Here is a 25,752-nt window from a genome sequence, read left to right on the forward strand (position 1 = left end):
TTATCAAAAAATGTACCAAGCGATTTTCGATTGTAATTTGAATTTGCATCTGGAAATGAATTTTCAATAAATTAATATATAAAAATATAATATAATATATTTTTTTCTTGGGCCATATTTTCCATTTTTGTTTCTTCAAGAAAAACAAAAATGAAAAGCAAACTCATATAAAAAAATCGCAAATAAAAAATATATTTTAGGAGTTCAACTTTTAGTAATACAAAAAGCTAAAAAAAATGGTATATTGTTTGACGTGTACCTATTTTTTATGAAAAGTCTCATTCAAAACCTACAACTTTGTTGAAATTTGAAAACAATAAAAAAATGCGAAATTAGAGAATTACTCAGCAAACGAAAATAAGCTACTTTGCCGAACATTGCAAAATTAAAATTAAATTTTCTATTATGTTCATTCTTTAGCTAAAATTATGGCTCTTATGGATTACCAAATAAAATAAAATTTAATTTCAGTTTACTGCAATCAAATTTTGATTAACTACATCACTTGAAATGAGAGTAATTCAAAACTTTAGGTTTAAATTTTGCTTACCGAATGAAGCAATTATAGAAAAATGTGCATTAGTAAAAAAAAACCTAAATGCAAAAATATGTTTCAATTTAGTGATATAAAAATATTTTTCTAAATAAAGATTAAAAAAAGAAATTTTTAAAAACGAATACAAAAGAATGACGACATTTAGTCCATGAATTTACAAAACTAACGAATTTATTGGAAATTTAGCAATTTTTCCTATAATGTCAAAATTATCAATACATTTCTAACCCTGATTTGAACATTTTTTTTTTTGAACTGGTCATGAACTGAGACTTTTATTTCATGGAAAACATATAATCAGCTTAACTTGTAAAAACGAAATTTAATTAACTTAAAGTGCAGTAGAACACAAAAAAATAAAGTAGTGATTATAGTTTCAAATACAGAATACAATTTTGTTCAATTTACCTCACCTTTTCATCCTCATCCGCTACAACTGACCTGAAAGAGATTGTCATCATATTCGTTCGTAAAATCAAAACAACCAAAAGCAGTTTAATTTTTCGAAAAATTATTATTTTTCTCCTCTTATAAAACGCTAATTTTGTCATAAAATAAAGATAATATTTCAAATGCCTATCGTTATTACATACTTTGCGTTCATGCTTGACTTTGTACAACTATACAGTATATATTCACATTTACAAATATTTAAAGTGGGTTTTTGCTTGCCATTTTCTCTTTTCGATCTGCTTTCGCTTGTGTGTGGTGATTAAAATTTGTGATTTTTTTTAATGCAATGATTTTCAATAAAACTTCTCTCTCTTGCTTGCCGCTAAAATCTCCTGTTCGCTTAAAATGAGTGCGCGTTCACTATTCATAACAATTGAACTTTTCTGGTTTGTGTGTGTATGTGTTTTTCTGTGTGCACTTTTAGAAACAATCATCAATGCATTGCCCCTCTTTCGTCTGCGTGAAACCAACTAAACGCTATTCATCAACTTGGTGTGAGTTTGTTCTTTTTTCGTGGTTTGGTTATGATAAGTTTATCCTATTTTTCTATCGATCAAAAAAGGCTTTCTTCTTCTACTTTTTTTTCTTCTTGTGTGTGTGGTTTCCGTGGTTTGTGCTATTGATTTAAATTGCTACAATTTGATTCTAGTTTCGGTTACTTCTTTTCTATGTGGTTGTGAATGTGCCTTCCAGTTTTTTTTGTCTGATACGTTCTTCTCATTTGGCTTTAATAAGTGATAATGACGGTTTTCTTTTTTTAGAACTTTTATTATAGCAACTCGAGGTTGCCTCCTGCGTCGATAGAGTAACTTTTCCGGGAAAGCATACAGCGGGGTCAGATTAAAGTGCGCTCGCCACCACCAATTGAAGTGAAGTGGGGAAAATTTAACTGATTTTTTACGGTCTGGCAGTTAATTCCTGCGTCAGTCGATAAGATGGGCTGGCGCGTGTGAGTTCAATTGGTTTCAAGTGACTTCCGAAAAAGAATGAACCAGTCACTAGCCTTCGTAGTGCTCCGCAATAAAGTGCAATAAGTCGAACGCTGAATGCAGCAGGCTGTGTGTTTTGTTGGTTTAAAGAGCAGTCTCACTGGTTAATCGGTGGCGATAAAATTGTGTTGATTGGTTTTAATTGAGTTTTATAGCGAGCTTCGTTGACGACACGGTTTTTCTCTAAATTGAAATTGACCGCCGAGTTGGCACCCGGCGGTATGTTGAGGAGTTATTGAGCGTGAATAATTTCGTTGAGGTTGAGACTTCTGGGATTTTTATGGAACTCGGGCCTGAATGGATTCAATCAGGAGTGGTTCCAAGAAGTGCAATGAGCGTTTGTTGGTGATCCGATTTGATGTGGTCAATTTGGGGTAAACTTTGTTTGAAATTGTTTTGCTCTGATTTTAAATCAGTAAAACAAGTTTGTTGGACCATAAACATTTTTTTAAATAAGCCGGTTTCGAATAGAGGCCAACTGGCATCACTGCAACTGAAACATCAAAATTTATTCAGTGTTGCCAACTTTGCATTCAAACAATCTGGTTTCACCTTTGTGACCCCCCTGCAATGCACCCGTGCCCAAGTTCAATTCCCGCGGTCAGATGGCTTCCGCTAGATTTGGCTAAACACGAGCCACTAAATTCTAGCCCCAAGTCAATAAACAATGTCCACTCCATTAAACCGCCTCCATCACCCTGCTGCACATCGATGGGGACATTCACGGGGTCACTTCTGCGGAAGCCGCCAACCGTTCGGCACACGCACCACACGGACCCCAAGATATAAAAAAGGTAACAATTTTTACGGGGTTTACGTGACGATGACACTTACCTCCACCCGTTCGAACCCCGATTCTTAAGAGGGTAGTGTAGTGCAAGAAACCCCCGCGCAAAATTTAGTCACGTTGTGGGTGGTGGCGGTCTACGGATGCCCTGGGAAATGTCCATCAAGTCCCCCCCTCACAACGGTTATGTTCGCGTGGCCGCGGCCTGAAACAAAGCGCACACTTTTTTTTCCAACTCCAGGTGATAGCTCTTTGAAGAAGGGAAAAAAAGATTAATGGTTTGATTACCGGCTAAAAGCAGAAATCATTTTGCTGGGGCTTTTTTTCCGTGACGACACCAAGGGGGTGAAGTGTGGCGGGGGTGGAAAAGTAGGACAGTTACGACAGGCACCTGGTAATGGATCTCCGGGGAAAACGGGCACGCGGTCGCTTGAAATTGAAACCCTGGTCCGAGGATTTGTTGAACTTGAAGTTGTGCGGGATTTGCTAATGGATTCGGGGAGCGATTGCTGGAATACTTGATTTTGTGATGAATTGAATCAAATAAGTCTCAGGTCAAAGTCATTTGTGAAAAATTTCATCTCAATTTTATAACTCAAAATTGTTAGATAGAACAACATATTCTTGGCAGTGCTCCCAGTTCATCAAATCTGAAGATCTCAACTACAAATCCAACAAATACCAAAAAAAGAAAGTCGATTGCGAATTTTTTAGACAGGGTTGCCAGATCTTCAATATTTGAACCTCATTTGAAAATAATGATTTTATGCCATCGTTCGCTGATATGATTTTGAGAGCCTTTGGCTCTGCTAATCATAGGAAGTCCGTTGTTCAAAATCAAGGGTCATTTAGTATTTCTAACTATATTTTTACATTAATTCTACTCAAACAAAACTCCACTCAACCAATCAACTCCTGCATTCAAACACATTTTCCGCAGCATTACGCACTCACAAACAACAATTACCAATTCAACCTCAACGTTTTGCCAATTGGCCTCCAGGCCCGGCCGCGGGTCACCCCTCGTTCCGTACCCAACCTTTTGCGGTAATTTTTTCGCGCGGAAACGCACAATTCGCGGGAGGCGTGCAACAGTAATTAATAAAATAAATACTGAATCATCAATCAGCTGCACCGCGCCGCGCCAGAATGCGCAAACACAGGTAGCGACAAGCCCGAAAGGGCCCCCAGGGCTGCCCCCCCCCCCCCCTTCCCCTTCCGAACGGCGTTCTGACGGAGCACATGTGGAGTTCGACTTTGAGGCCGAAAAGAGGTGTGTGAGTAGGGTAGGGGGACCTTTGTTGGACTAAACTAATCTTCTGCTCACTCTCCTGATTTCGACGATTGAATTCTACTCTTTTTGAGCACTCAAAAAAAACTTCGAACATGAGCGCTCTCGAAACCATTTCCAGAGTTGCAAAACCAACGGGATGAGCTCTCTTAACGCTCTTGCTCATGGCGAGCGAACGAGTGCTCGTTGTGATAATCTCCTAACTAAGTTCGCAACTACTCAACACTAGATCCAGAGTTGAAAATTGAGCCAAATGTGGTCATTTTGGATCTTGCTCGTAACGAGCGCCCACGAACGATTTGATACCATGAGAGCTAATAAGAACTCTTAGAGAGCTTAAAAGAGCACCGTCCTGCTCACTCTTCTTAAAACACAAATGAAAATCAATAAGAACTCTCATAGAGCTCAAAAGAGCATCATGCTGCTCTCAAAAGAGCATCAGAGCTCTCTCTCTGTCAGAATAATTTGACAGTTTAAGGGTCTCTAAAGAGCTTATGTTGAGCTTCCCGTTAGCTCACAATCACAACACTGCTTATCAAAACAAAAATGAAAGCTAAACTCTCAGAGAGCTCAAAAGAGCATCATGATGCTGCTCACGTGAGTAAAACGAGAGCTCTCTCAGTCACAACTGTTTGACAGCTCAAAGGTCTCGAAAGAGTTATTTTTAATCCTCTCATGAGCTTTTTGAGATTCACAACACTGCGCTCATCAACTCCAACTGACTCTTTTTGACAAATTGCCACGCAGGTCAAGAGAAAGGTTGAAAAAAAAACGAGAACTCTCTCAGTCACAACTGTTTGACAGCTCAAAGGTCTCGAATGAGTTCTTTTTGAGCTTCTCGTGAGCTCTTTGAGATTCATAACACTGCGCTCATCAACCAACTGACTCTTTTTGACAAATTGTCAACGCAGGTCAAGAGAAAGGTTGAGAAAAAAACAAGAGCTCTGTCAGAATAATTTGACAGTTTAAGGGTCACTAAGCTTCCCGCTAGCTCTTTGCAAATCACAACACTGCTTATCAAAACAAAAATGAAAGCTCAAAAGAACTCTTAGAGAGCTCAAAAGAGCATCATGAGCAAAACGAGAGCTCTCTCAGTCAGATTTGTTTGACAGCTCAAAAGTCTCAAAATGGTTCATTTTGAGCATACCGTGAGCTCTTTGAGATTCACAACACTGCTCAACTACTCCAACTGCCTCTTCTTGGAAAATTGCCACGGAGGTCAAGAGTGACGCCACCTTACCCTGCTCCCTCGGAGCCACTTCCCGGCTTATCGATGGAATCTTTACCCAGTAATGGCGGTGCATATTTCAAGTCAACACCTAGCGAGAAACGCGCCGCCAAGAATGCAACTGCCGTGGGCGCGTCATCCGGAGGCATTCCGACGGCACCGGGATTGCATTGTTCACAGGTCACGCCGTTTAATGGAGCTTAAAATTGCTTTGAAGTTTCGCCGGAAGGCGCGGAAGTAATTTCGCCAAATGTTCCGGAAACCGGCAGTGTACTCCACCGGAGAGTGTCAACTTCAATTAGGCGAAATTTGTGTCACTCTGCGCTATTAAAACGAACTCTTGAGCAATCGCTGCCTCTCTACTTTCAAGCTCCGTATGACAAACGATAAACCCTCTATCACAGCCATTTCATCTAACAGTCGGTATAGCCAACACAAAGGCCTCGTTCCAACAAGCGACGGCGGGACAGAGGAGTTCCATCATTTTTCTTCTCCAAGCTTTCTCCCAACCCGAACCTCCCGGGAACCCGGCCGTCCATTTAAAATAATCAATGACTAATTGTAAAAATAAATAAATCTTAAACGGTTTTAATAAATGAAGCAGCCATTTATATGCCGTCGCGACCACAACAAAAGAAGAGACGAGACTGACTTGCGAGAGTCACGCCAAGTGGCGGAACCATAACCGAGTCGAAGGCTCGTCCCAACAACAACAACACGCAGCATCATCATCATCCGACTTCATCCGCCAGCAGGCATCGAGAAATCGTTCTCTTCCCGCCCGTTTTGTTGTGTGTACTTTGGGTCGATCTTGATCTCTCCGGGCTAACCACTAGATCACCAAGCACGAGCTTGCCGGCAGACAAAGCAGGCCCTTTGTTTGCAAACATTTTTGCGGAATTGGGGCGCGCGCGCACGCCATTATGGCGTAGCTGTCAAACGCGGACGACGCCATTATGGCAAATCGGGAAAATCGCTCAAAATCGGCGTTTCTTGCTTGGGTTAAGCCGGAGTTGGACGGGGTGGCCAAGGGTTAGGGGTCCCACGTGGAAACGGACAGGGAACGGGAAGATAATAGTTTTCGGGCCGTCGCCAACGAAAACAGGGCGAGAATTCCTACACGTTGCGCGGCGTCAAACAGGTTATGGATTCTTAGCCATGCTGGTTGGTGGCCTCATTTCAAGTTTCGAGCCCTGATCATCTCCCTAGACATTGTTGCTTTATGGTACTAAGCCGTGGATTACACTGCGCGATTGGAGGATTCACAGAATTAATTGACGTCACACCGGAAAGTTACCGCTCAATGTTTTGGTCAGTTCTGCAAACCAATCATATTAGCTGCCAAATCGCGCCGGAACAATGGTCAATTCATCAAACGCGTGCGTTACACCATCCAATTACTTGGGCTAGGCTTGTCAATCGCCAATCGGCCCTTATCTACACACATTCCGTCGTTTTAACATGACTCGCTCTTAACGCACCAAGGCCTCGCGACATCAAATTGAATTGATTCCGAGCCCCAATTTCATCTGGCGTGCATCACCGACGACGACAGACATGGCACGCAACATTGTAACCTGTCAAAAAGAAATCGTCGTACGAGCCGGTTGATTACGACGTTAGCGGTTGTCCCACAAATGAGGGGGACGCGCTGTGGACGCAATCTCCCAAGGGACAAGTTTTGATTAGTTTTTCTTGCTTTCGAGGTCGATGACGGAACCGCAAAAATGTGTTCGTCATAGAGTAGGGATAGAGACACAATGTGTTGAAATTGCAGAACAATGGAATTTCATTATGTTTCTTAAGATGAACTCAACTCAATTAGATCACAAGCCAATTGATCAATTTAAGAGTTTTTCTCATTTTTAGGAGATCAAAAATTTAAAGTGCATATTTTTTGACGTTTTCAGTGTTCCGTCCTTATTTTGGGCGAATCTTGCATCATCTTAAATCTCCGTCTATGTCCCAACCCGCGATCCCCAAAACACTGCAAGATAATGTCCGTCATTGTTGTTCCGTCGGATCCCGTCCCCGTCCCTGAAACCACTATCGCGCCGTGTAATTGAAGCGTCAAGAAAAGGGTTCACTGAAGACGTTGCCGCACAACGAACGCCTCACAGACCGAGATGCGGTCACTTTCAATTAAAACAAATCAACAAACCGTTTCATTATAATTTAGTGTGGTCTAGCGGAGGGACCACAACAGTGCTGCTGCTTTATCACACATGGGCTAGTTGGCGCTCTTGAAGATGTTGAAATGGTGTGGTTTGTCCACGGAAAAAAATAATCAATTTTCTTAAAACGCGAAATTTAGTTTGATTATGGCACATTCGTTTGAAGAACCTCATTTCTCGATCATTTTCGGTTACAAATCAATTGAAATGTTTTTCTCAATTTCTTATCAGTAAAATTAGACTAACAGCTTCATTGGGATGTAACCGAAGATGTCACCATCTTAAAAATACTTTTACACAACTTAGTGCGGAACGAACTTTCAAACGAATGCGCCAACGATACGCACCAAACGAAGCCATAGCTCAGCTGCGCGCGAGAGAGAGTGATTAAGTTTCTAATCAAATAAGTCTTTTCTCGTTTTCTGTTTGACCCTAACCTACCTAGTACAAGTGAAGGAGTAATAAACAATTTTATACACATTTCGGCTCTTTACACAACTTTTCTTGAAATTTGCAAAATCGCGCGCGCTCCCTATTTAAAAAGCGAGTATACGATTGAACGATAAAGTGAGGATGAAAAGTGGCGTATTCCTGGATGACTTTACTCTAAAGTTATGAGTGCTGTTTTATGAGTCAGACAGTCAGACACGGCGAGAGAGAGAGCGAGCGATAATGAAAGAAGTGTAATAGATTTGAAAAACGGCCCTAAAAAGTAGAGTAAATATTACACAAAGTACGGTCGATTGCTATCGCCGGCGCCTCCACCGCCGCCGCCGCCCCTCAGGGAGTGATGCGTGTTGTACTGCGACTCCGGGATGGTCGAGTACACGTGGCCCAGCGTGTTGGCAGCACTGCCACCGTTGGACTTGCCGGACCGGTAGTAACCCTGCTGTTGCTGCTGGTGGTGGTGTGGGTGGTGCTGGGGTTGAGCCATGTGGTGGGGGAAGGTGTGCTGCAGGTGTGGCGAATGGTTGACCTGCTGTCCATGGTGGAACTGCTGCTGCTGCTGCTGTTGCTGCAGTGGAATGTGGTTCTGGTGATGGTAGGGAGGACCCATTGCGTGATGAAGCGACGGGGCCTCGTACTGCGGTGAGGACGCGGTTGAAAGTTCGTCCTCGGTGTTGTAAGTACTGTGGTTGGGCGAGTGGGGTGGGGCCTGCGGGTACTGGACGCACACCTCCGAGTTGAGCCGCTTGGGCCAGGTGGCGGTGGGGGGAGGCGGCGCGGAGGGGTTGGTCGGGGCCGGGGTGTACCGGATGTTGATGGCTTTGCGATGGGGCGCCTTATTTACAGGGGAGTTTTTGCCGATGTCCGGCATGGCGAAGCGGAGCTTGTCCCAGAAGCGCCGATCGTCCCACGCGATTACGGTGCAGGTTCGCGTGAGGATGTCCATGATGGGGTCCATCGAGAGCATCGACTGGGGCACGGAGGTGATCAGGATGAGCTTTTGCCTCCGCCGGGACGGTCGGATTAGCTCCAGCACGCTTTGCAGCCCCGCCCGGAATTCCGCCTGAGACCACTCAAACTGCAAGAACTTGACGCTGATGAAGAGGATTAGCTTGCGGGAAGCGTCCGCCGCCCCCTGCAGCGAATCGGCCAAAAAGGCCGCCGAGTGGATGTCTCGGTAGTGCAGACACATCGCGTACCCACTGTGCTCCAGATCCTGGGCAATTTGACTAGTTACCATATCGGCGTCGGCCGAGCTGTAGATAAGATAGCCGTCGTACAGTTTCTCGTTGTCCTCGCAGCGTTCCATCGCGCTCAGCGGGTCCTTGCAGATTCGTACGCCGTACCGCGAGTGAGCCCACAGGCAAAAATCGTTCCGGAAGATGAACACCAACGTCACCAGCAGAATCGTTAGCACTAGCCCGGCCAGCACGGCAATCAACAGTGGCAAATAGTCTATAAAATCATTATCGATAATCGTCCGCTGCACGGTCGGGGTCGCTATCGGGGCACTCTTGTGACTCTCACATTCCTTAATCGCGTCCTTCACTAATTTATTGTTCGTACACTGAAATTCACTTAGCCCATTCGTTTCGTTAAACTGCCGCTCGGCCCAGTCCACCAGCTTCCCAATCGATTCACAGCCACAGCTCAGTTTATTGCCACTTAGCGAGATTAGCCGGAACGTACCGCCCGGTGGCATCAGCTCCCAAGGCTTCAGCTCGGCCAGCCGATTGTCTGCCATCGTAAGCACCTCCAGCGACTTTTGATAGTAAAACGACTTGTTTCCGATGGCCTCGATGGCGTTGTGGTCCAGGTACAGCTCCTTCAGCTCCCTCAGCTGCTCAAACTCCGCCCCGCTGATCCGTTCCAGCCCGTTGCCCTCCAGATGCAGCACCGTGAGGGCCGGAATTCCGCCAAACGTTTTATTATTCAACTCGTCAATGTGGCTATTATTCAGATACAGTGATTTGAGCTTTTTCTTCCCGATGAAGACGTGACTTTCCAGCTGACCGAAATTATTCCCGTCCAAATAGATATCCGTGGCATCCATCGGGATTTTGCTCGGAATCGTGGTCAACCCGGCGCTGCCACAGTCCACAATGTTCGACTCCCAGGCCGTATCGTGATAGCAACTGCACCGGTCCGGGCACGTCATCTTGCAGTCACAAGCGTCAAAATCACAGCAGTGGCACGTCGCGAAACAATGGCTCTCGTATTTGCATAGAAACTCACTTGCCTTCATCTCCGTCAGGGGCCGCACCAGTTCGCCCCGTTCGTGCTCCATCGTGCACATGACCGAGTCCAGGTCCTTCACTTGCGGGTACTGCCGCAGATAGCTCAGCTCGTTAATCCGCTGTAGCCATTCCATGCTGCAGTCGCAGTGAATTAAATTATCACCAATGTAAAACTCCGGCATGGTTCGGGTGTCCGGGACGAGCGTGAGAGCCAGCGAGGGCATTTCCAGCCGGCGCAAGTGGTTGCCGTAAAGCACCACCTTCACCAGGTTCTCCTTGCCGGCGAAGGTCTCCGGGGCAATCTCCTCAATCTGGTTGTTGTTCAGCAGCAGTGTTTCGATATTTTTCGGAAACGAGCTCGTGTTGATGTGCTTGATTCGGTTGTGGGACACGTCCAGCATTTTGAGCTGGAACCAATTTCCCACGTCGTAACGATTGCCCAGCTCGGAAATGTTGTTCTTGTGGATGTCCAACCACTCCAGCGACTGCGGATAGTGCGAGTAGTCGAACCAGCCAATGTTGTTGTCCGAGATATTCAAATACACCAGCGACGAGAGCGACGTAAACACCCCGGCCACATCTTCCAGCTCGTTATTATCGAGCCGAATCGCCCGCAGCGTCGGATTAGAGCTGAACGCCGACTGGTCCACGTGCCGGATCCGGTTGCTGGCCAGGTTCAGCACGTGTATGGTCGACAGCGCGAAGAACGTATCTCTGGAAATCTCCGTTATCTGATTGTCCACCAGCCGCAGTCCCATCAGCTCTTCCAGCCCCTCGAACGAGGAATTATTTATTTCCGTTATCTGATTTTTGCCCAGGTCCAGTGATTGCAAAAACTTCAAACTCTTCATCCCACTCGGAATTTCCTCCAGCCGGTTGTCGTTCAAGCTCAAATCGTGCAAGTGCGTTAAATTCTCAAAGGCACGCTCGTGGATGTACACAATCTGATTGGATTCCAAAATGAGCTGGTTCAGAACGTACAGCTCACTGAAGTGGTACGGCTCAATCTGCCGTAGCCGGTTGTGCGACAGAAACAGGGCATGCAAATTCTTCAAATCACTAAACGCACCATCAGCCACCAACTCAATCGCGTTGTGCTCCAAGTTGAGAATCTGTAAACTGTACAGCCCCTTGAACACATGCTGGTCCACCTTCGAGAGGTGATTGTAGCCGAGATTGAGCACTACCAGTCGCACCTGGCCGGCGAACGTGTCCCGTTTAATCCACGTCGAGGTCAGCTGATTCCGGGAAAGGTCCAACGTTTCCAGCCGATCCAGACCTTCGAAAACGCCCGGCGCCAGCACCGAGAGGGAGTTATTCTGAAGGTAAACCTGACGAATCTTGCGGGACGATTGAAACAGTTCGGGGGTGAGCGCGGTAAGCTTGTTGTTGGAGAGGTTTAGAATTTCAAGCGTTCCGAGACCGACAAACGCCCGGTCGGCGATTTCCTTCACGAGGTTGTTCTGGAGATAGAGCGCGTTTAGCGACCTTAGCGCCGAGAGGCCATTATCGGGCATTAGGGTGACGTCGTTTCCCGACAGATCCAACACTTCGAGCCCGGTGTTGCACGCCTTGCCGGGTGCTATCGGGCCCTTGCCCCAGTCGGACAGCCCCAGCTGGGACATGTCACTCAGTCGATTTCCGGTCAGGTTCAACACTTTCAGTGTGTACAGCGGACAGAACACTTCATTCGGTAGACTCCAGATGTTGTTGTCCGCCAGGTGCATCTCTTTAAGCTCGGTTAGCCCCCGGAAGCTATCCGGATGCAGCTCCAAATTCATCACAGACCAGTCAATGTTGTGCGTGCTCAGGGTGAGGCTCTTTAGCACCTTCATGTTGGAAAAGGCCATCGCCGGGATGTACTTAATCTTGCAGTACTCGATCGACAGCCGCAGCAAGCTGTTCAGATTGCCGAGAAAGTTGCCCGGCGTCGTCGTCGATTCTAAGGAACTTTCGAAGAACATAATGTCGTTGCATTCTAGCTTCAGCGACTTTATCCTATCAATTTGATAACTACTTATATTAGCTAGCAGACTCTCGGTCTTGGTTATGGTTTTGATTTTGCACTGCAGCTCGTCCGATCTTTTCTCCTGCGAAACTTCCAGTACGGCACCGGTCCAGGTGCAGCCCTTCGGCAGGGCGTCATCGTGGCGCAGGAAGTTGTTGCGGGCTGCGGTCGCTAGCGTACAGCTGACAACCAGCAGCAGCAGTAGCGTGTAGATTGCACCGCTTCCCCGTGCCGGAGCCAGGTTGCCGAGAGTTTTTGTCTTCGTCCACCCGCCAAGTGCGCGCGAATTTGAATCGCAAATCAACACCCGGTGTCTACTTCAAACAAAAATTTGCACACACTTCGTCGCCGCAGTGCCAAATTGACATTTTTCTCTCGCTCTGCGGACAATCTTCGCGGACACCTTGACTGTCGTCGTTCTAGTTTCAAGCTTCGGTCACTTGTCACAAAAAATCACTGCGTTTCTTCTTTTAACAATCACGGGGATCCCGCTGGGAGTCCGGAGAAATCTTCACCGAGCCGTACAAAACTGTGCTGTTCGAATTCTTCGCTGGGTATTTTTTTTCTCCTCCTTTACGGCTTTCCACGGATCAACCAAGACTCAATCTTCTTCTCCTGGGGCCTCGGATCACAGCCGCCTTTCCCCCCTCTCGTGATATCCGTTTATAAATAAGCGAGCGCACACACCGCATCAACAAAAACACAAACGCGAAGAGCTGGGCTAAGCCGATGGAGAACACATTAACACACAAGATTGTTTTATATAGCTATTTTTTTCCTTTATTTCATGCTCTCTTCCCCGCGTCAGGATGGTCTCTTCTGCGTGGACCGCCCTGCCTGCAGCGCTCTTCTCTTCACTTCTTTTCTTCAGACTAATTTTATAATGCTTTTATTCTTCGCCTTCTATCTATCTTCAATCGTGTGCTTCACCAACACTGCACACAACAACACAACTCGCGCGGCGGCCGTTAATTCTGACTTCGATCTATCACACGAAACTTGGAAGCTTCGACACAGAGCACAGGAAATGAGCGTCCTCTCACGACCGCGGTTCGGCAGCGACTGACTGGTTTTGTTGCGAAACGCAACCCTCAACGAACGAGTCTGCTGTGCATGAATGAACGTGAGCCGAAGTTTGTGTTCATTTGGAGAGCATGACGGAGAGAGCGGATCGCGCTCTCTGTTTATGTTTGCCGAAGTGGAGCCCACGGGCTGGATTAGACTTATTTGACGCGTTGTTTCTTGGAGAGATCACTCGTTATCCATGATGAACGTTAAATTTCCCCAACTTCATTCGCTCGTGCTCCCCAGTGAGTTCATCCGATTCTCTCGGAATTTCTCGCGCGTGCAGTCGGCGAGCTTTTATCTCGATGAACTCACGCTCTCCTGAGTGAACTCTCCTTGTTGATTCACGCGTTTTTGCATGTTTCTTCCTCGTCCAGCTGCTTCACCGTCGCGACTAGACCTAAATTATGCCGTTGCGAAGTTGATTCTCATAAGTACACTTCCGGAACGGGCCCGGCTTCTCGACTGCCGTGCTTCCTCCTCCGTCTGTTCCACCGGCTTGTGTGGAGGCCACAAGTGCCGGATTCGCGGCTATCGTGTTACCCCCCAGTTCTGCTCTTCTTCCAGAGGTTTAGGAGAAACAGAAGGGTACGTATTATTCCATTATGGCGCACTCGAAAAAATTGCCCCAGCATATCAAGTTTGGGGAATCAAGATCGTTTTAAAGCAATTAGCAATACCGGTATTGTGTTTTTTTCGGATGAGGATGGTTGTGGTGTGGTAGTTATGCATACATCTACCGACACTGTCTTTGCTTGGCCGATGTTGATGGTTCAGCAGCTCATTGGCAACGTTTTCCGTGGGATGATGCGGGGCTTCCTAGACAGCTTCGATGCCCAGCTTGAACCGTTTCGGCCAATCTTTCTTGAGGGTGTTCTTTCCTGTGCCGTCCACCGACTAGCGCTTGTTTGCCTACAGAAGGGAAGTTTTCCCCCTTCTTCATTTCGGAAGTGCTTCATTCTCAAAGGTGTAATTTTTCAGCAGGTTATTAGATGCTGGTGTTGTTGTTGCTGCTTGATGAGTTTGTTGCTTTTTTCTGTTGTTTTGAAACAATTCGCGGATTAAGTTTTTGATTAAGATGGGGAATGTGTGTGTGTGTTGTGGGCCATGGGAACGGAGAACGGAGATCTGGTAGGTATGTGACTCAGACCCATGCATGCAACGTTGATTGCTTTTCGTGGGGCTCACTCTTCGCTCAGCTGATTGTGTGACAACGGTTTTTGCGGCGCGGTGTCGTGTGGAGAAAGAATGTGACTTTGTCGGATATTGTGATTTAGTGTGGATAGTGTTTATATCTTGATTAAAGATGGAAACGGTTGTCGTAATTAGTCTTGCTGCCGCTAACGTTTTGTCTTGGGGTACAAGAAATTGAGTACACAGTAAACAATAATGTAAATTCGGAAGTTGTAATTTTGGAAGGTTGAATATTACACCCAAAATTCAGAGTCGAGATAATCGTTCTCTCAAAATTTATTGAGGGCTCAGTGCCAAAATCGATAGAATAATGGTACCAACTCACATCATCATAACAATTGAGTTCATTCGTTAGTTTAATCAATAAATCTCCAACAAGTGTCATACATCGACTTCTGACTTCTCCTTGGTCATCAAACTGTGGTGGCCGAGGCAGCTAAGTCATTGGATTGGTTTGTCAAAGGTCTCTGGTTCGATTCCCGTTGTCGACACTTTTGGTTTTTTGTTTGACGGATGAATTTTTTTTGCAAATGAACCTCGAGAGAATAGTTCTATCGCCCATCTCGAGCTGTGTTCTCTGCGTCCGTGAATGGTACCACTATTCTCTCGACTCGAGACCATCATTCTCTCGGACTAGCGCTGCCAGTTTTGGGTGTACCACTTTTATTATGTAATTTTACCTCAATTTAGACTGAAAAAGTGACATTACACCAGAAAAGTGGTAAAAATACACATTTCCATAAGTAAAATTACACCTTTTTTCTGACATAAAAGATGTACCCCTTCCCAGATGTACACCCAAAACTGGAAGCGCTAGTCCGAGAGAATGATGGTCTCGAGTCGAGAGAATAGTGGTACCATTCACGGACGCAGAGAACACAGCTCGAGATGGGCGATAGAACTATTCTCTCGAGGTTCATTTGCAAAAAAAGTTCATCCGTCAAACAAAAAACCAAAAGTGTCGACAACGGGAATCGAACCAGAGACCTTTGACAAACCAATCCAATGACTTAGCTGCCTCGGCCACCACAGCTTGATGACCAAGGAGAAGTCAGAAGTCGATGTATGACACTTGTTGGAGATTTATTGATTCAACTAACGAATGACTCAATTCAGTAACAACATTTCAAAAGGGCGAAACCTGCGATCCTGCCATTTCGGGAAAATCAACATTCAAAATTTTGCAATTCCGATCAATTCCTATTTCCACAAAAAAGCATGAAAACCGTCAAATTTGTCAAAACGTAATAGAAAATAGCAATAATTTCATCATAGAGAGCAAATTGAAATTAATTAAGTTGTTTTTGCTATTAAAAATTGAGAAAAACAAATTACGCCTTTTTGAAGAGCGTGCCTCCATTTTCGCCCCACCGTATTCGCCACCCACTCAATCAAAACAACGGTTTAGCCCGTCAGGTTACGCCGCAAAGCAAAAGTAAACAACAGATTCGCCCTTTTGTTTTTTGTTCATTTTTCGGGTTTTTAAAGAAAAAAGTGGTGAAACAACTATTTTATCATTGTGAAACGTTACAGTCATTGATAATACAGTGATATTTGCAACCTCAGTGATAAAAAAATTGGTCTAGAAAGCCTTCAGAAGGAGTCCGATTCAGGCCAAGAATCGTTGAGCCAGGATACACCGTAAGTAGCAAGTTGGTTTGACGATGTGGTCTATATTGAAGTGACGTTCCTTGGGGTGTCCCCGCCGGAAGTGGGATACTCGGCACCTGACGACTAGGCCACCCCGCGACACCATCCTGCCTTCTCTATCTTTGCATAGCTTCAATGGTTACGGAGGCGATGATTTTGTACGGCATTCCTCCTAAACCTCCCTACACTAACTTTTTGTCCTGCAACTGCTAGACCCAGAATCCCCGGATGTTCCAAGAACCGGTAAATTATGGACCTTCATATCTAGATTGTGAATCCAGACCAGATCCGATACTACAATAATTGAAATTAAAAAGTTATGTATTTAGGATCATACAAATCTGTGTTTGTTGTGGAATTGTGGTCAGAGACATCAGAAACATACATTTTGATCCATTTTGAGGATTGTCAGGTTAAAATTCACTAAATTATAACGAAAATTTGGTGTTTCTAAATATACGTCGGAACTTGCAGAAAACACTACATTCGCCCCTCGTGATTGGATGAAAACACAAGGGCGGAAACTCAATTTGGTTTGTTTTGATTGATGTTGTTGATTAGCCCTTTTGTTTTTTGCTTGTAAAACTACGTATTTTCGGAATTTTGTGATGATGGAGGGTGTTTTAGGATCAGTTTTGTTCGCTTTATATGATTCTGACAAAAACTCAGTTTGTTTACATCTGAGGGTTTCGCCCTATTGAAAAGTTGTTACTGAATTGTTATGATGGTGTGAGTTGGTACCATTATTCTATCGATTTTGGCACTGAGCCCTCAATAAATTTTGAGAGAACGATTATCTCGACTCTGAATTTTGGGTGTAATATTACCATGATTTTTTTTCTGTGTAGCATCTCTATTATTATTATTTTATTTGAAAATCTCACCAAAATATTTATGAATTATTGAATTTGAAAATTCAAAAGAAGATTTCGAAAAAAATTGAACCTTTTCCTTTACCTTTTTTCTAAATTTATTTTATTTCTTGAATAATTGTATGCTCCTCCAACAATGCCTCAAATTCGGGTTAAGTTATTTTTCGCAACATTATTACATTTTACAGTGCTTGATTTTTTTGAAAATAAGAAAATCAAAAGATAGTATTTTTTCAAATTCAAGCCTCATTTTGTAGATTAAGATGCACAAAGCATCAGAGATTTATGTCCTTCGACTCTAGCCGAGGCCATTTAACTTTAAAAATCGAGTCAATAGTTTCCAAGATATTGTCGAATGGAAATTGAGTCGTACTTAGATAAACTCAATGTTTCGTAAATTCAACTTTTTGAAGAAGTTGAAGCAACCAAAGCTTTGGTGCAAAGATGCAAAGTTTGGATCAACAATGTCCAAAAAAGAAAATTGTTGAAAACATTCTCATTTTTTCAAATATTAGTGTTTTTTTTTCAGGGATGGAAGAGAATGGGAAAGGATAGATACTAATTAAAAAAATATATATTTAGAAAATTTCATAATAAAAATGGCTTTAATTCAAAAACAAGGCATTTTATCAAAATTTAACATAAGGACTTTTTGATTACAAATTCAATTTTACATCTAAAACTTTTTTGGAAGCTAAATGTTTGATACATAACAAAAATCACTGTTTCTTTTAAATCATAAATGCTTAACGAAAAACAAAACGTACGTTGAATCGGTTACTTTAGGCTAAAGTTGTTTCATCGAATGAAAATTTCAATGGTGTTGATGGATGGAAAAAAACGATAAAACGAGAAAAAATCTTATGCTTCAGAAAAACACATTATAAATAAAAATATAAGATCATTTATTATCTTGAGCTTTAACTCTCTTTCAAACATGAGCAGCTCTTTTTTTTTTTTTGTATTTATTTAGGACCTTTTAACTATGAGTCTTTCGGGTCCTGTGAGCAGCTCTTTGAATCATTTATGAAGATTTTTTTTATTCTTTTCTGTGAGTTTTTGCCTTTCTGTGACCGTAGCAATTCTTTTAAAATGAATTGGTTCACAAAATATATTTCTCTTTTTTTAATTCTTTTTAACATTAACAGTTGAGGAGGTTTTTAACGTTTTTCATATGTTTTTGCATTCTTTTGAGCAATATAAGTTCCTCAAAAAAAAAAAGAGTAGAACTTTATTTTTTCCGAGTTTTTGTATGTTACATGAGCATTTTAAGAAATAAATAATTCAACAAATGTTGTTCTACCATTTTTTAACCTGGCAGTTTTTTCGTGGATGGATATTTTTCGTTCATTTAAAAAAAATCAAACGTGAGCAGTTCTTGAAATAAAAATCAAAAAGTTTTTAGAGAAAAAAAGATTTTTGTAATTTGCTAAAACATTGGCAGTTTTGATAAATAACTGGAATCTCATAATTAAACTGCTGAGTTTTTGCGTCCTTTCCTACAATAAAAGTTGTATGAATTATTTTGATGTTTAAAAGACCAAATTAGCATTAATTTTTAAAGTAACATCAGAATCAGGAAAAAATGCTTTCTGAAAAAAGGTTTTTGGTTTTTGGCTTACTTTTAAAGGTCAAACATTTATTTTTACTTTCAGGGAAAAAGTTGATGAAAATCTCGTAAAATAGTAGTTTATGCAAAAAGTTGCAAAAAGAGGATTTTTTCAGCACGAGTCGTACATTTATCCAACGAGGTTCACCGAGTTGGATAAATACGAAGATTGCTGAAAAAATCAAGTTTTGCAACGAGTTCCATACAACATTTTTTGCAATTTTGAAAAACACCCATTGAGTGAAATTTTAAGTCAAATTGTTATGTATTGTCAATATATCGTTTAAATCAAAAAATTTTGAAAAGTGTTGCTTTTCGAAACAAGTGCTGAAAAGTAGAACTTTTTAGCATTTATTTTGAAAAGTGTTGCTATTCGATTCTGTTATTTTTGGTACATAATAGTAGGCTATTTCGTCGTTCAATAATGACAGGAAAAGTAAGTATTTTCACGTGCTGAAAAAAATCATCTTTTTGCAACTTGTTGCATAAATTACTATTTTGACATGGTTCTGGTAAACATATACGTTGAAGATGGACCATAACGTTGTTCCATTCCATATTTGAAAACAAAAAAAAAATGCTTCTTGAAACATCCAAAAGTGAGGTTTTATCAAGTTTTTACAGTTTTCCTAAGACATAATGTGGTAAAATTTAATGAAATTTCTTGCAATAAATTTGAGTATCCAAAAAGAATATTTATTTTATAAAATAAACAGGAATGAAAAGAAAAACACTTTTTGACATTTTCAAATAATTCTGTATTGAATCTGAAACTAACCCGCATCGGAAACGTAGCTCGAGACGGGCTGTCGAAGGTCAAAGCCCACCTTCCCACTATCCAATTGTAGCGGATTTTTTTCCTACCCAACCAGACGATTCAAATAACTACCCTCGGTTTCTATTCCCGTTTGATTTACGCGCCTTGACCCCACGATAGATTACGGTTCCCGATGTTACCCTCATGCCGCAGACAATTCCAGCGATGACCACCATGGCCACTCCACCTAACGAGAATCACTTTCCAATAACAAAAGCCATTTCTTATTACCAACCGGCCCAGCAGCAGAAGCAGCACTTCTTCGGGGGAAGTGAACTTGAAGTTGGACAACATCATTGCGCGTTGGTGCTGCTAGCTCAGTCAATGTTTATGCAAAAATCGCTGGCTGCGGGAAACAATGATGTTGTGTGTCCGGCGATTAAGTTGCGACGGGGGAAGAAGTCAAGTTCAACGGATAGTGAAATTCGACCCCTTACATTGTTGCGGAGTTCGGCGGTGCTGGTAGTTGCATTGTGGGTGTAATGTTCTAAAAAATTTGATTAAAATTAACATTTTAAACTTTGACAAAATTAGGTACTTTAGAGTTTAAATTTAGAGAGTTGGATCCATGGATTTACAATTTATGTAAAAAAGTGGCCAAATAATCCGCATTGCTTCCCATGTGCAACGTTGATGTTATTTTTACTGTTGGTACACCATAATTGCTGAGCAACCCTCATTTAGCCCTAACCAAACAAACCTGTGTACTAAAAATAACCAACAATTCCATCGCAAGTTTAATGAACGTTAAACTTTAGCACCACCAACTCCATTGTTTTTGGCCCTGGTCGCGGTTTGTTTCTTCTCTTGGTTCCACCGTCGACCTCTAACTTTTTTCGGCAATTCCGTTGGGGCTTCTAATCTTCTTCTAAGGGACATGATGGCCATCATGAGCGCTCCAACGTCATTCCTTTCCCAGAGATTTTTGCCGATGTTGGATAATAATATTGTTTTCTTTAGTGCGGCTTTTCCCCCAAGGAACCCCCCTTCCTCCACACGTGTGTACTCTTGAGTTGATCCCGTGGGACCTGCTGGTGTGCTGGTGCCGGGGTTTGTTGTTTTTTCTCAACTCACTCGACGAGCGCGCACAAAAATAAATATGATGAAGTGATCTTCTCGTTTTTGAACAGCACAGTTTGCGCGCGCGTCCAACCGGCCGCAGGTCTCCGCGAGAGACGCTCCATCCATCCGTCCGTCCGGCATTGGTACACACCTTTGGTGGTCCGCTTCCTGTGTAGTCTTGTAGTTGGTAGTGGTTCTTGAAAAATGTGACCAGTGTTGCCGGGTGGAATGGCAAATAAGTTATTAAAAACGGGTGTTCAAATAAGTATGACGGAATCTACAAATTAATGCATTAAAACAAAATGTTAGCAACATGAATTTTAAATTGTTCAAAATATTCTAGATACAAAACCAATGTAGGTCCATGCTAATTTTTTCTTTCCGAATACAGTCCAGACTTGATTATCCGAAGGCCTCGGGAAAATTTCACTTCGGATAATGATAATCGAAACTTCGGATCACGATTTTTTTTTCTTGGCCTAAATTTTGATTGTATAAGTGATTTAAACAACGTAAATCCAAGATGGCGGCCAATATGGCGGTGACGAAATAATGAAAAAATGCATCATATCATTTAATAGGCTATCAACTATTCAAATTTGAAAAGTCTTAAAGATACAGCGGTAATCAACAAATAAAGAATATAGGTTGAAACATGTTACAACATATTTGAAATCACTATTGCTAAAAAAACTTACTTTTCCTGTTATATCATTATATCACTCATCCCGAACAGGTAAAAATAACTGGAAAATAATAACAAAGATTTGTTTAAAAAAAACTCATTCTGCTATAACAATAAAATATTTGAGGAGAATTCGATAACAGAGAAAAAAAATGTTCCCGATAGCTCAATTTATATATATTGTTAAGATATGTCTTTTGCACTAGTAAAAAACAGATTTTGAAATGGATTCCCTATTATTAGGTTTACATTACATGAATATTAATTAAAATTATTACTTTATTTTTACATTTTTGCTAATCATAAAATTTTAATATAATTGCTTAGTTCCAATCAAATATTACATATTTTCAAATGCTGAATAAAATCAGTAAACATTGCCTGACGGCTTAAAAATATTGTTCGACATTTGAAAAAAAAATGTAAAATTAAACAGAAACCTGGTAAAATATCCAATTGAGCAAATAACGAAAAAGTTTAAAAATTCTAGCGATAAAAAAAATTCGTTATGCACAAAATTTTCGACCGAACTGTTGGATTTTATTAAATATTGATATACCAATAATTAGAAGAATATTCCAATATCAATAATTTAAAGAATCAACTTTGAAATGTTTCACTTTATAAAAAAGTTTTGATACAAAGACCACATTTTATGGCCTTGACCAAATTGGTCAAAATTTTCGCATTGTTCCGGCCATATTTACCCAAATCAAAATTAATACCAAAATGCAGACCGGCCCGTGGCTTAATGGCTACGGCTCCCGCCTCATACGCGGAAGGTTCAGGGTTCGATTCCCGACCGGTCTCCTTGAAATTTTTCGACTGTAAATGAACTTTGAATATGAACAAAAAAACTCATAGAATCAGGTGAGATTCGAACTCACATCTTTGGATTGGAAGTCGGAAGCTCTAGCCATTCGGCCACCTAAGGATTATTTCTCCTTGAGTGAATTAATCCGTAGTGGTGAAATAATGTCACAAGGTCATTTACTATATACAGTCGACTCTCTGGTTGTCAATATCCAAGGGACCGTCGAGGAAGAGAAGCATCAGTTTACAGAACGATGCAAAATGATGACTCGATTGAAATTAATTTTTTCTTGATAACCAGCTATGGAAGAGAATCATGGCAACGTCCAGCAAACAAAAACAAACAAATGTCAAACACCCTTCAAAGCTTCGTTTCTCTACGAAAAATGTCTATGCATGCCATGAGAAAGTGAAATTATTGACAACCGAAATGGTTTTCTAAAGCAAAAAGAATCCAAAGGACCGTCGAGGAAGAGATCCTTCAAGCAAGAGAAAATATTGAGGAATGAAGAGAATCAAAGTATGCAGTTTGAAGGGACTGAAGAATTCATCGGTACATGGAGCAATATTGATATCGAGAAGATCGACAGCCAGAGAGTCGACAATCAACAATCCCTTCCCCAACGATTCCCCTACACACCACACACCATTATAATCTATAAATAACTCGAACCGGTTGGTACGGTATGTACCCGGCTTCTTCTTCTTCCCCTGATGGTTCTATGAAATGTGGGATCCGTTCATAGAATCGGTCTCATGCGCTTAATGCAACGCAGTAGGCCGGGCCGCTTTAAAGAGTGTAATACACTTCGGGGGGTTCTCGAAAGTACTGCAATCATTAATAATGACAAGAAGGAACTTGAGGCGTAATCTAACCATAAGTTCTTCCCGGATGCTATCTTCGGACTGGCTGCGCTTGTGTTCGATTAGATTAGATTAGAGATAAAAATTAATACCAAAATGCGTAATGGTCACTTTAAAGTCAATAATTTAAAAAATCCACCTTAATGATTTTTTTTTTATTTTAAAAAATAGATTTGGTATTTCATGTCCAAAATAATGTCCTTGGCTAAATTGATCAAAATTTTCCCAAAGTTTGCGGCCATAAAAAATAATTTTCCGATAGTTAAAATGAAATTCAAAAGAGTTAAAATTTGTCGTATTTGTAAATTAATGTACGACTCGAGCTGAAAAAAACATCATTCTGCAACTTGTTGTATAAACTTCTATTTTAAACAACAACAATAGTTTTCATTCAAATCTCAAATTCTTCAGGATGATTATTCAAAATGGAAATATAAATATTTGAAATCTATATCTAGAGAAATAAAAAACATTAATTCACAACCCATGAAATTTCGGCAACTATTTGTCTCAAATTAATTGTCAAGAAATGTTTATTTTTATTTTCCAATTGTTTCTATATTTTTAAAATGAATTTATTTTGTACAAAAATCTAGTCTTGCATTAAAAAAGTTCAAGTGATTGTGTTCAACCCTCTTCCACTGCAAAATTGAAAAAAAATGTTTTTATAATATCTTAAAGTTAACAACACTCCAAATCTGAATTAATAATTAATATGTTAGATCCATTCCAAAGGTCAAAATAAACCATTTTGCGTCAATGGTTACTCCATACAAGTTTCAATACTAATTTGAAGGCTGTCCATAGGATAATGCTATGGAAATATTTGAAAGTCTTTATCTTCACAGCAAAAAATCCGATGGTAAAATCGCATGCAAAAGCATGCACATCACCTTCGTCAAAATAAACAATTAATATTACACACTGCATCTACAATTTTTGCAAACACAAAAAAAAGTTGCAACCGATGGGATTCAAACCCAGCACCAACAGTAAGGACTGGCGCCTTAGCCCACTCGGCCATTAGACCGATGAAGAATGGAAAGGATAAACACATATATGCGCTTGACATTTCGGTCAAGTAGGTTTCACAGACTGATGGGCTACATATTTCAGAGTGTAAAATCACATAAAATTGCATAAAATAATGCAATTTTTATTTTATACCCAGGCCTTTTACACGCAGCTGGATTAGGTACTACTTTATTTGCTGTGTTGAGAAGGGATTTTCTGACAGATTTGATGTCTCATAATTCATTGTCAGTAGAAGGCTTTGTATAATGAATCTGCTCTGCTCACTGATTTATATTTAAATAGTGATTTTTTTAACAGTATCGAAAAAAAACCCTGAAAAACATCCAAACGTTTCATTTTTGAATGTAAAATTGAATATGGAATCACCATTTTTTTTTCGATAATGCATTGTTTTTTAGTTAAAGCCATTTATGGGCTTAATTTTTCTGCAATATTCTCTTTTTTCAAATGCTGTTCATTCTCGTTCATCTCTAAAACATATATTTAAAGAGCTTAGAAAATTCTCTTCTTTTTTTGGCATTATTGTTCCTACCGTTTGTTGCTGATATATGAATAGTCCTAATAATAAAAAATACAAAATTCAAAATATTTCTAAACGTGTTTAAAATGCTAAATATGATCATCGCAGGAATATGCATTTGAATTTTCAGTTGATTAGACTTTTATTTCCATTAACATATTAGAGTTTTTTTAATCAAAAGTTTATTGACTTCTGGTTTTTCGGCTTGATTTGAAAACTGACCTTTGAAAAATATTTACAACGGCCTAATAATTAAAAACAAACAAAAATTCTATGAATAATCAATAAGAAACTTCTCTCAAATCTGCCACCACTACCACTAATCGTCCGGCGGCGGCGGCGTGTGGGGCGGTTTCTAATGAGCAAGTGCATGTTTTCGGGCCAAAAAGCTCGTCGGTGAAAAATACCTCGTTGACCACATTGCTGCCAGCTCTACTAACTGGTAGGTATTCCACCGTCTGCCCTCTTGTTCGCGGTTGTTATGGCAGCTGGAACTGGCAAAGACACACACACACACACACCTCGCCTTGACTCTGCGAATTTCGCGAATTTATGCTGGCAAGAACCTGAACAGCAACAACAGCAGGACTAAGCATAATGGGGATGCCCCGGCGACCGCTGAGAGTTGCATTAGGGGAGGTCTTAACAAGAGCTTGATGTGGAGTTCGCGCGTTGGAGGAGGACTGCAGCAAAGTTGCATGATCTTGAGTTTTTTGTGCTATGGCAACAAAGGCGAATGATGGATGCTGAAAATTACAAATTCGATAGAAATTGATGGTAATCATATCTCATGTGAAACTACACCAGGTAAAAAGCCCAAGAAGTTCGAATTGCGGGTGGTAAAGAGTACAAAGAATGTTCAAGTAAAGAGAACTGTGAAAAAAGTATTTTAATCTATTTCATAAGAAACAAGTTGATTTATTAAACAAATAATCAGTTTAAAAACAACATGTAAATAAAAAAATACACGAAAACCACGTAACTTTCTCACAGTGCACGCTTCAACCAAAGTGGTAGGTTGATGCTCTCCGATGTTCCTTGCACTGCCGGAATGTTTGTTCAACAATTGAGATAGACAACGGAAAGATCTTGACCTGTTGTGCTCGCGCGAATACGATGCTGTAGGCATACCAAATGATTTGAACTCAAACTGGCGTTCGTTGTTTGCATAGCAGATTGCTTACAATCTGGGGCATCCCTCCATCATCATCTTCAGCATTATTATTGCAGTTTTGTTTGAATGTGCAAAAATCGTGAGAACTGAACGAGTGCGATCCCATTGCAGCTTCTCGTTATCTGTGAAAGACTCGCGATGATGCATTTTTAGACCGGATGTGATTGTTATGAGAAGAAGCTGATCAGCGGCTTCTAGGAAGGTACGGCCTGGGAGAGTGAT

At 41.4% G+C, this 25,752-nt stretch overlaps 1 protein-coding gene across 1 annotated transcript; it reads right to left on the bottom strand.

The window, feature by feature from the left end:
* Nucleotides 1–4,269: 4,269 nt before the first annotated feature.
* On the bottom strand, nucleotides 4,270–12,486 carry LOC6052157 (toll-like receptor 6). Its single transcript, XM_038252798.1, has one exon. It carries the CDS (start codon nucleotides 12,124–12,126, stop codon nucleotides 8,203–8,205), a length of 3,924 nt encoding a protein of 1,307 aa, XP_038108726.1. The 5' UTR covers nucleotides 12,127–12,486; the 3' UTR covers nucleotides 4,270–8,202.
* Between the last annotated feature and the right edge of the window lie 13,266 nt (nucleotides 12,487–25,752).

The sequence above is a fragment of the Culex quinquefasciatus genome, chromosome 2 (genome assembly GCF_015732765.1).
Source record: "Culex quinquefasciatus strain JHB chromosome 2, VPISU_Cqui_1.0_pri_paternal, whole genome shotgun sequence".
Taxonomy (NCBI): domain Eukaryota; kingdom Metazoa; phylum Arthropoda; class Insecta; order Diptera; family Culicidae; genus Culex; species Culex quinquefasciatus.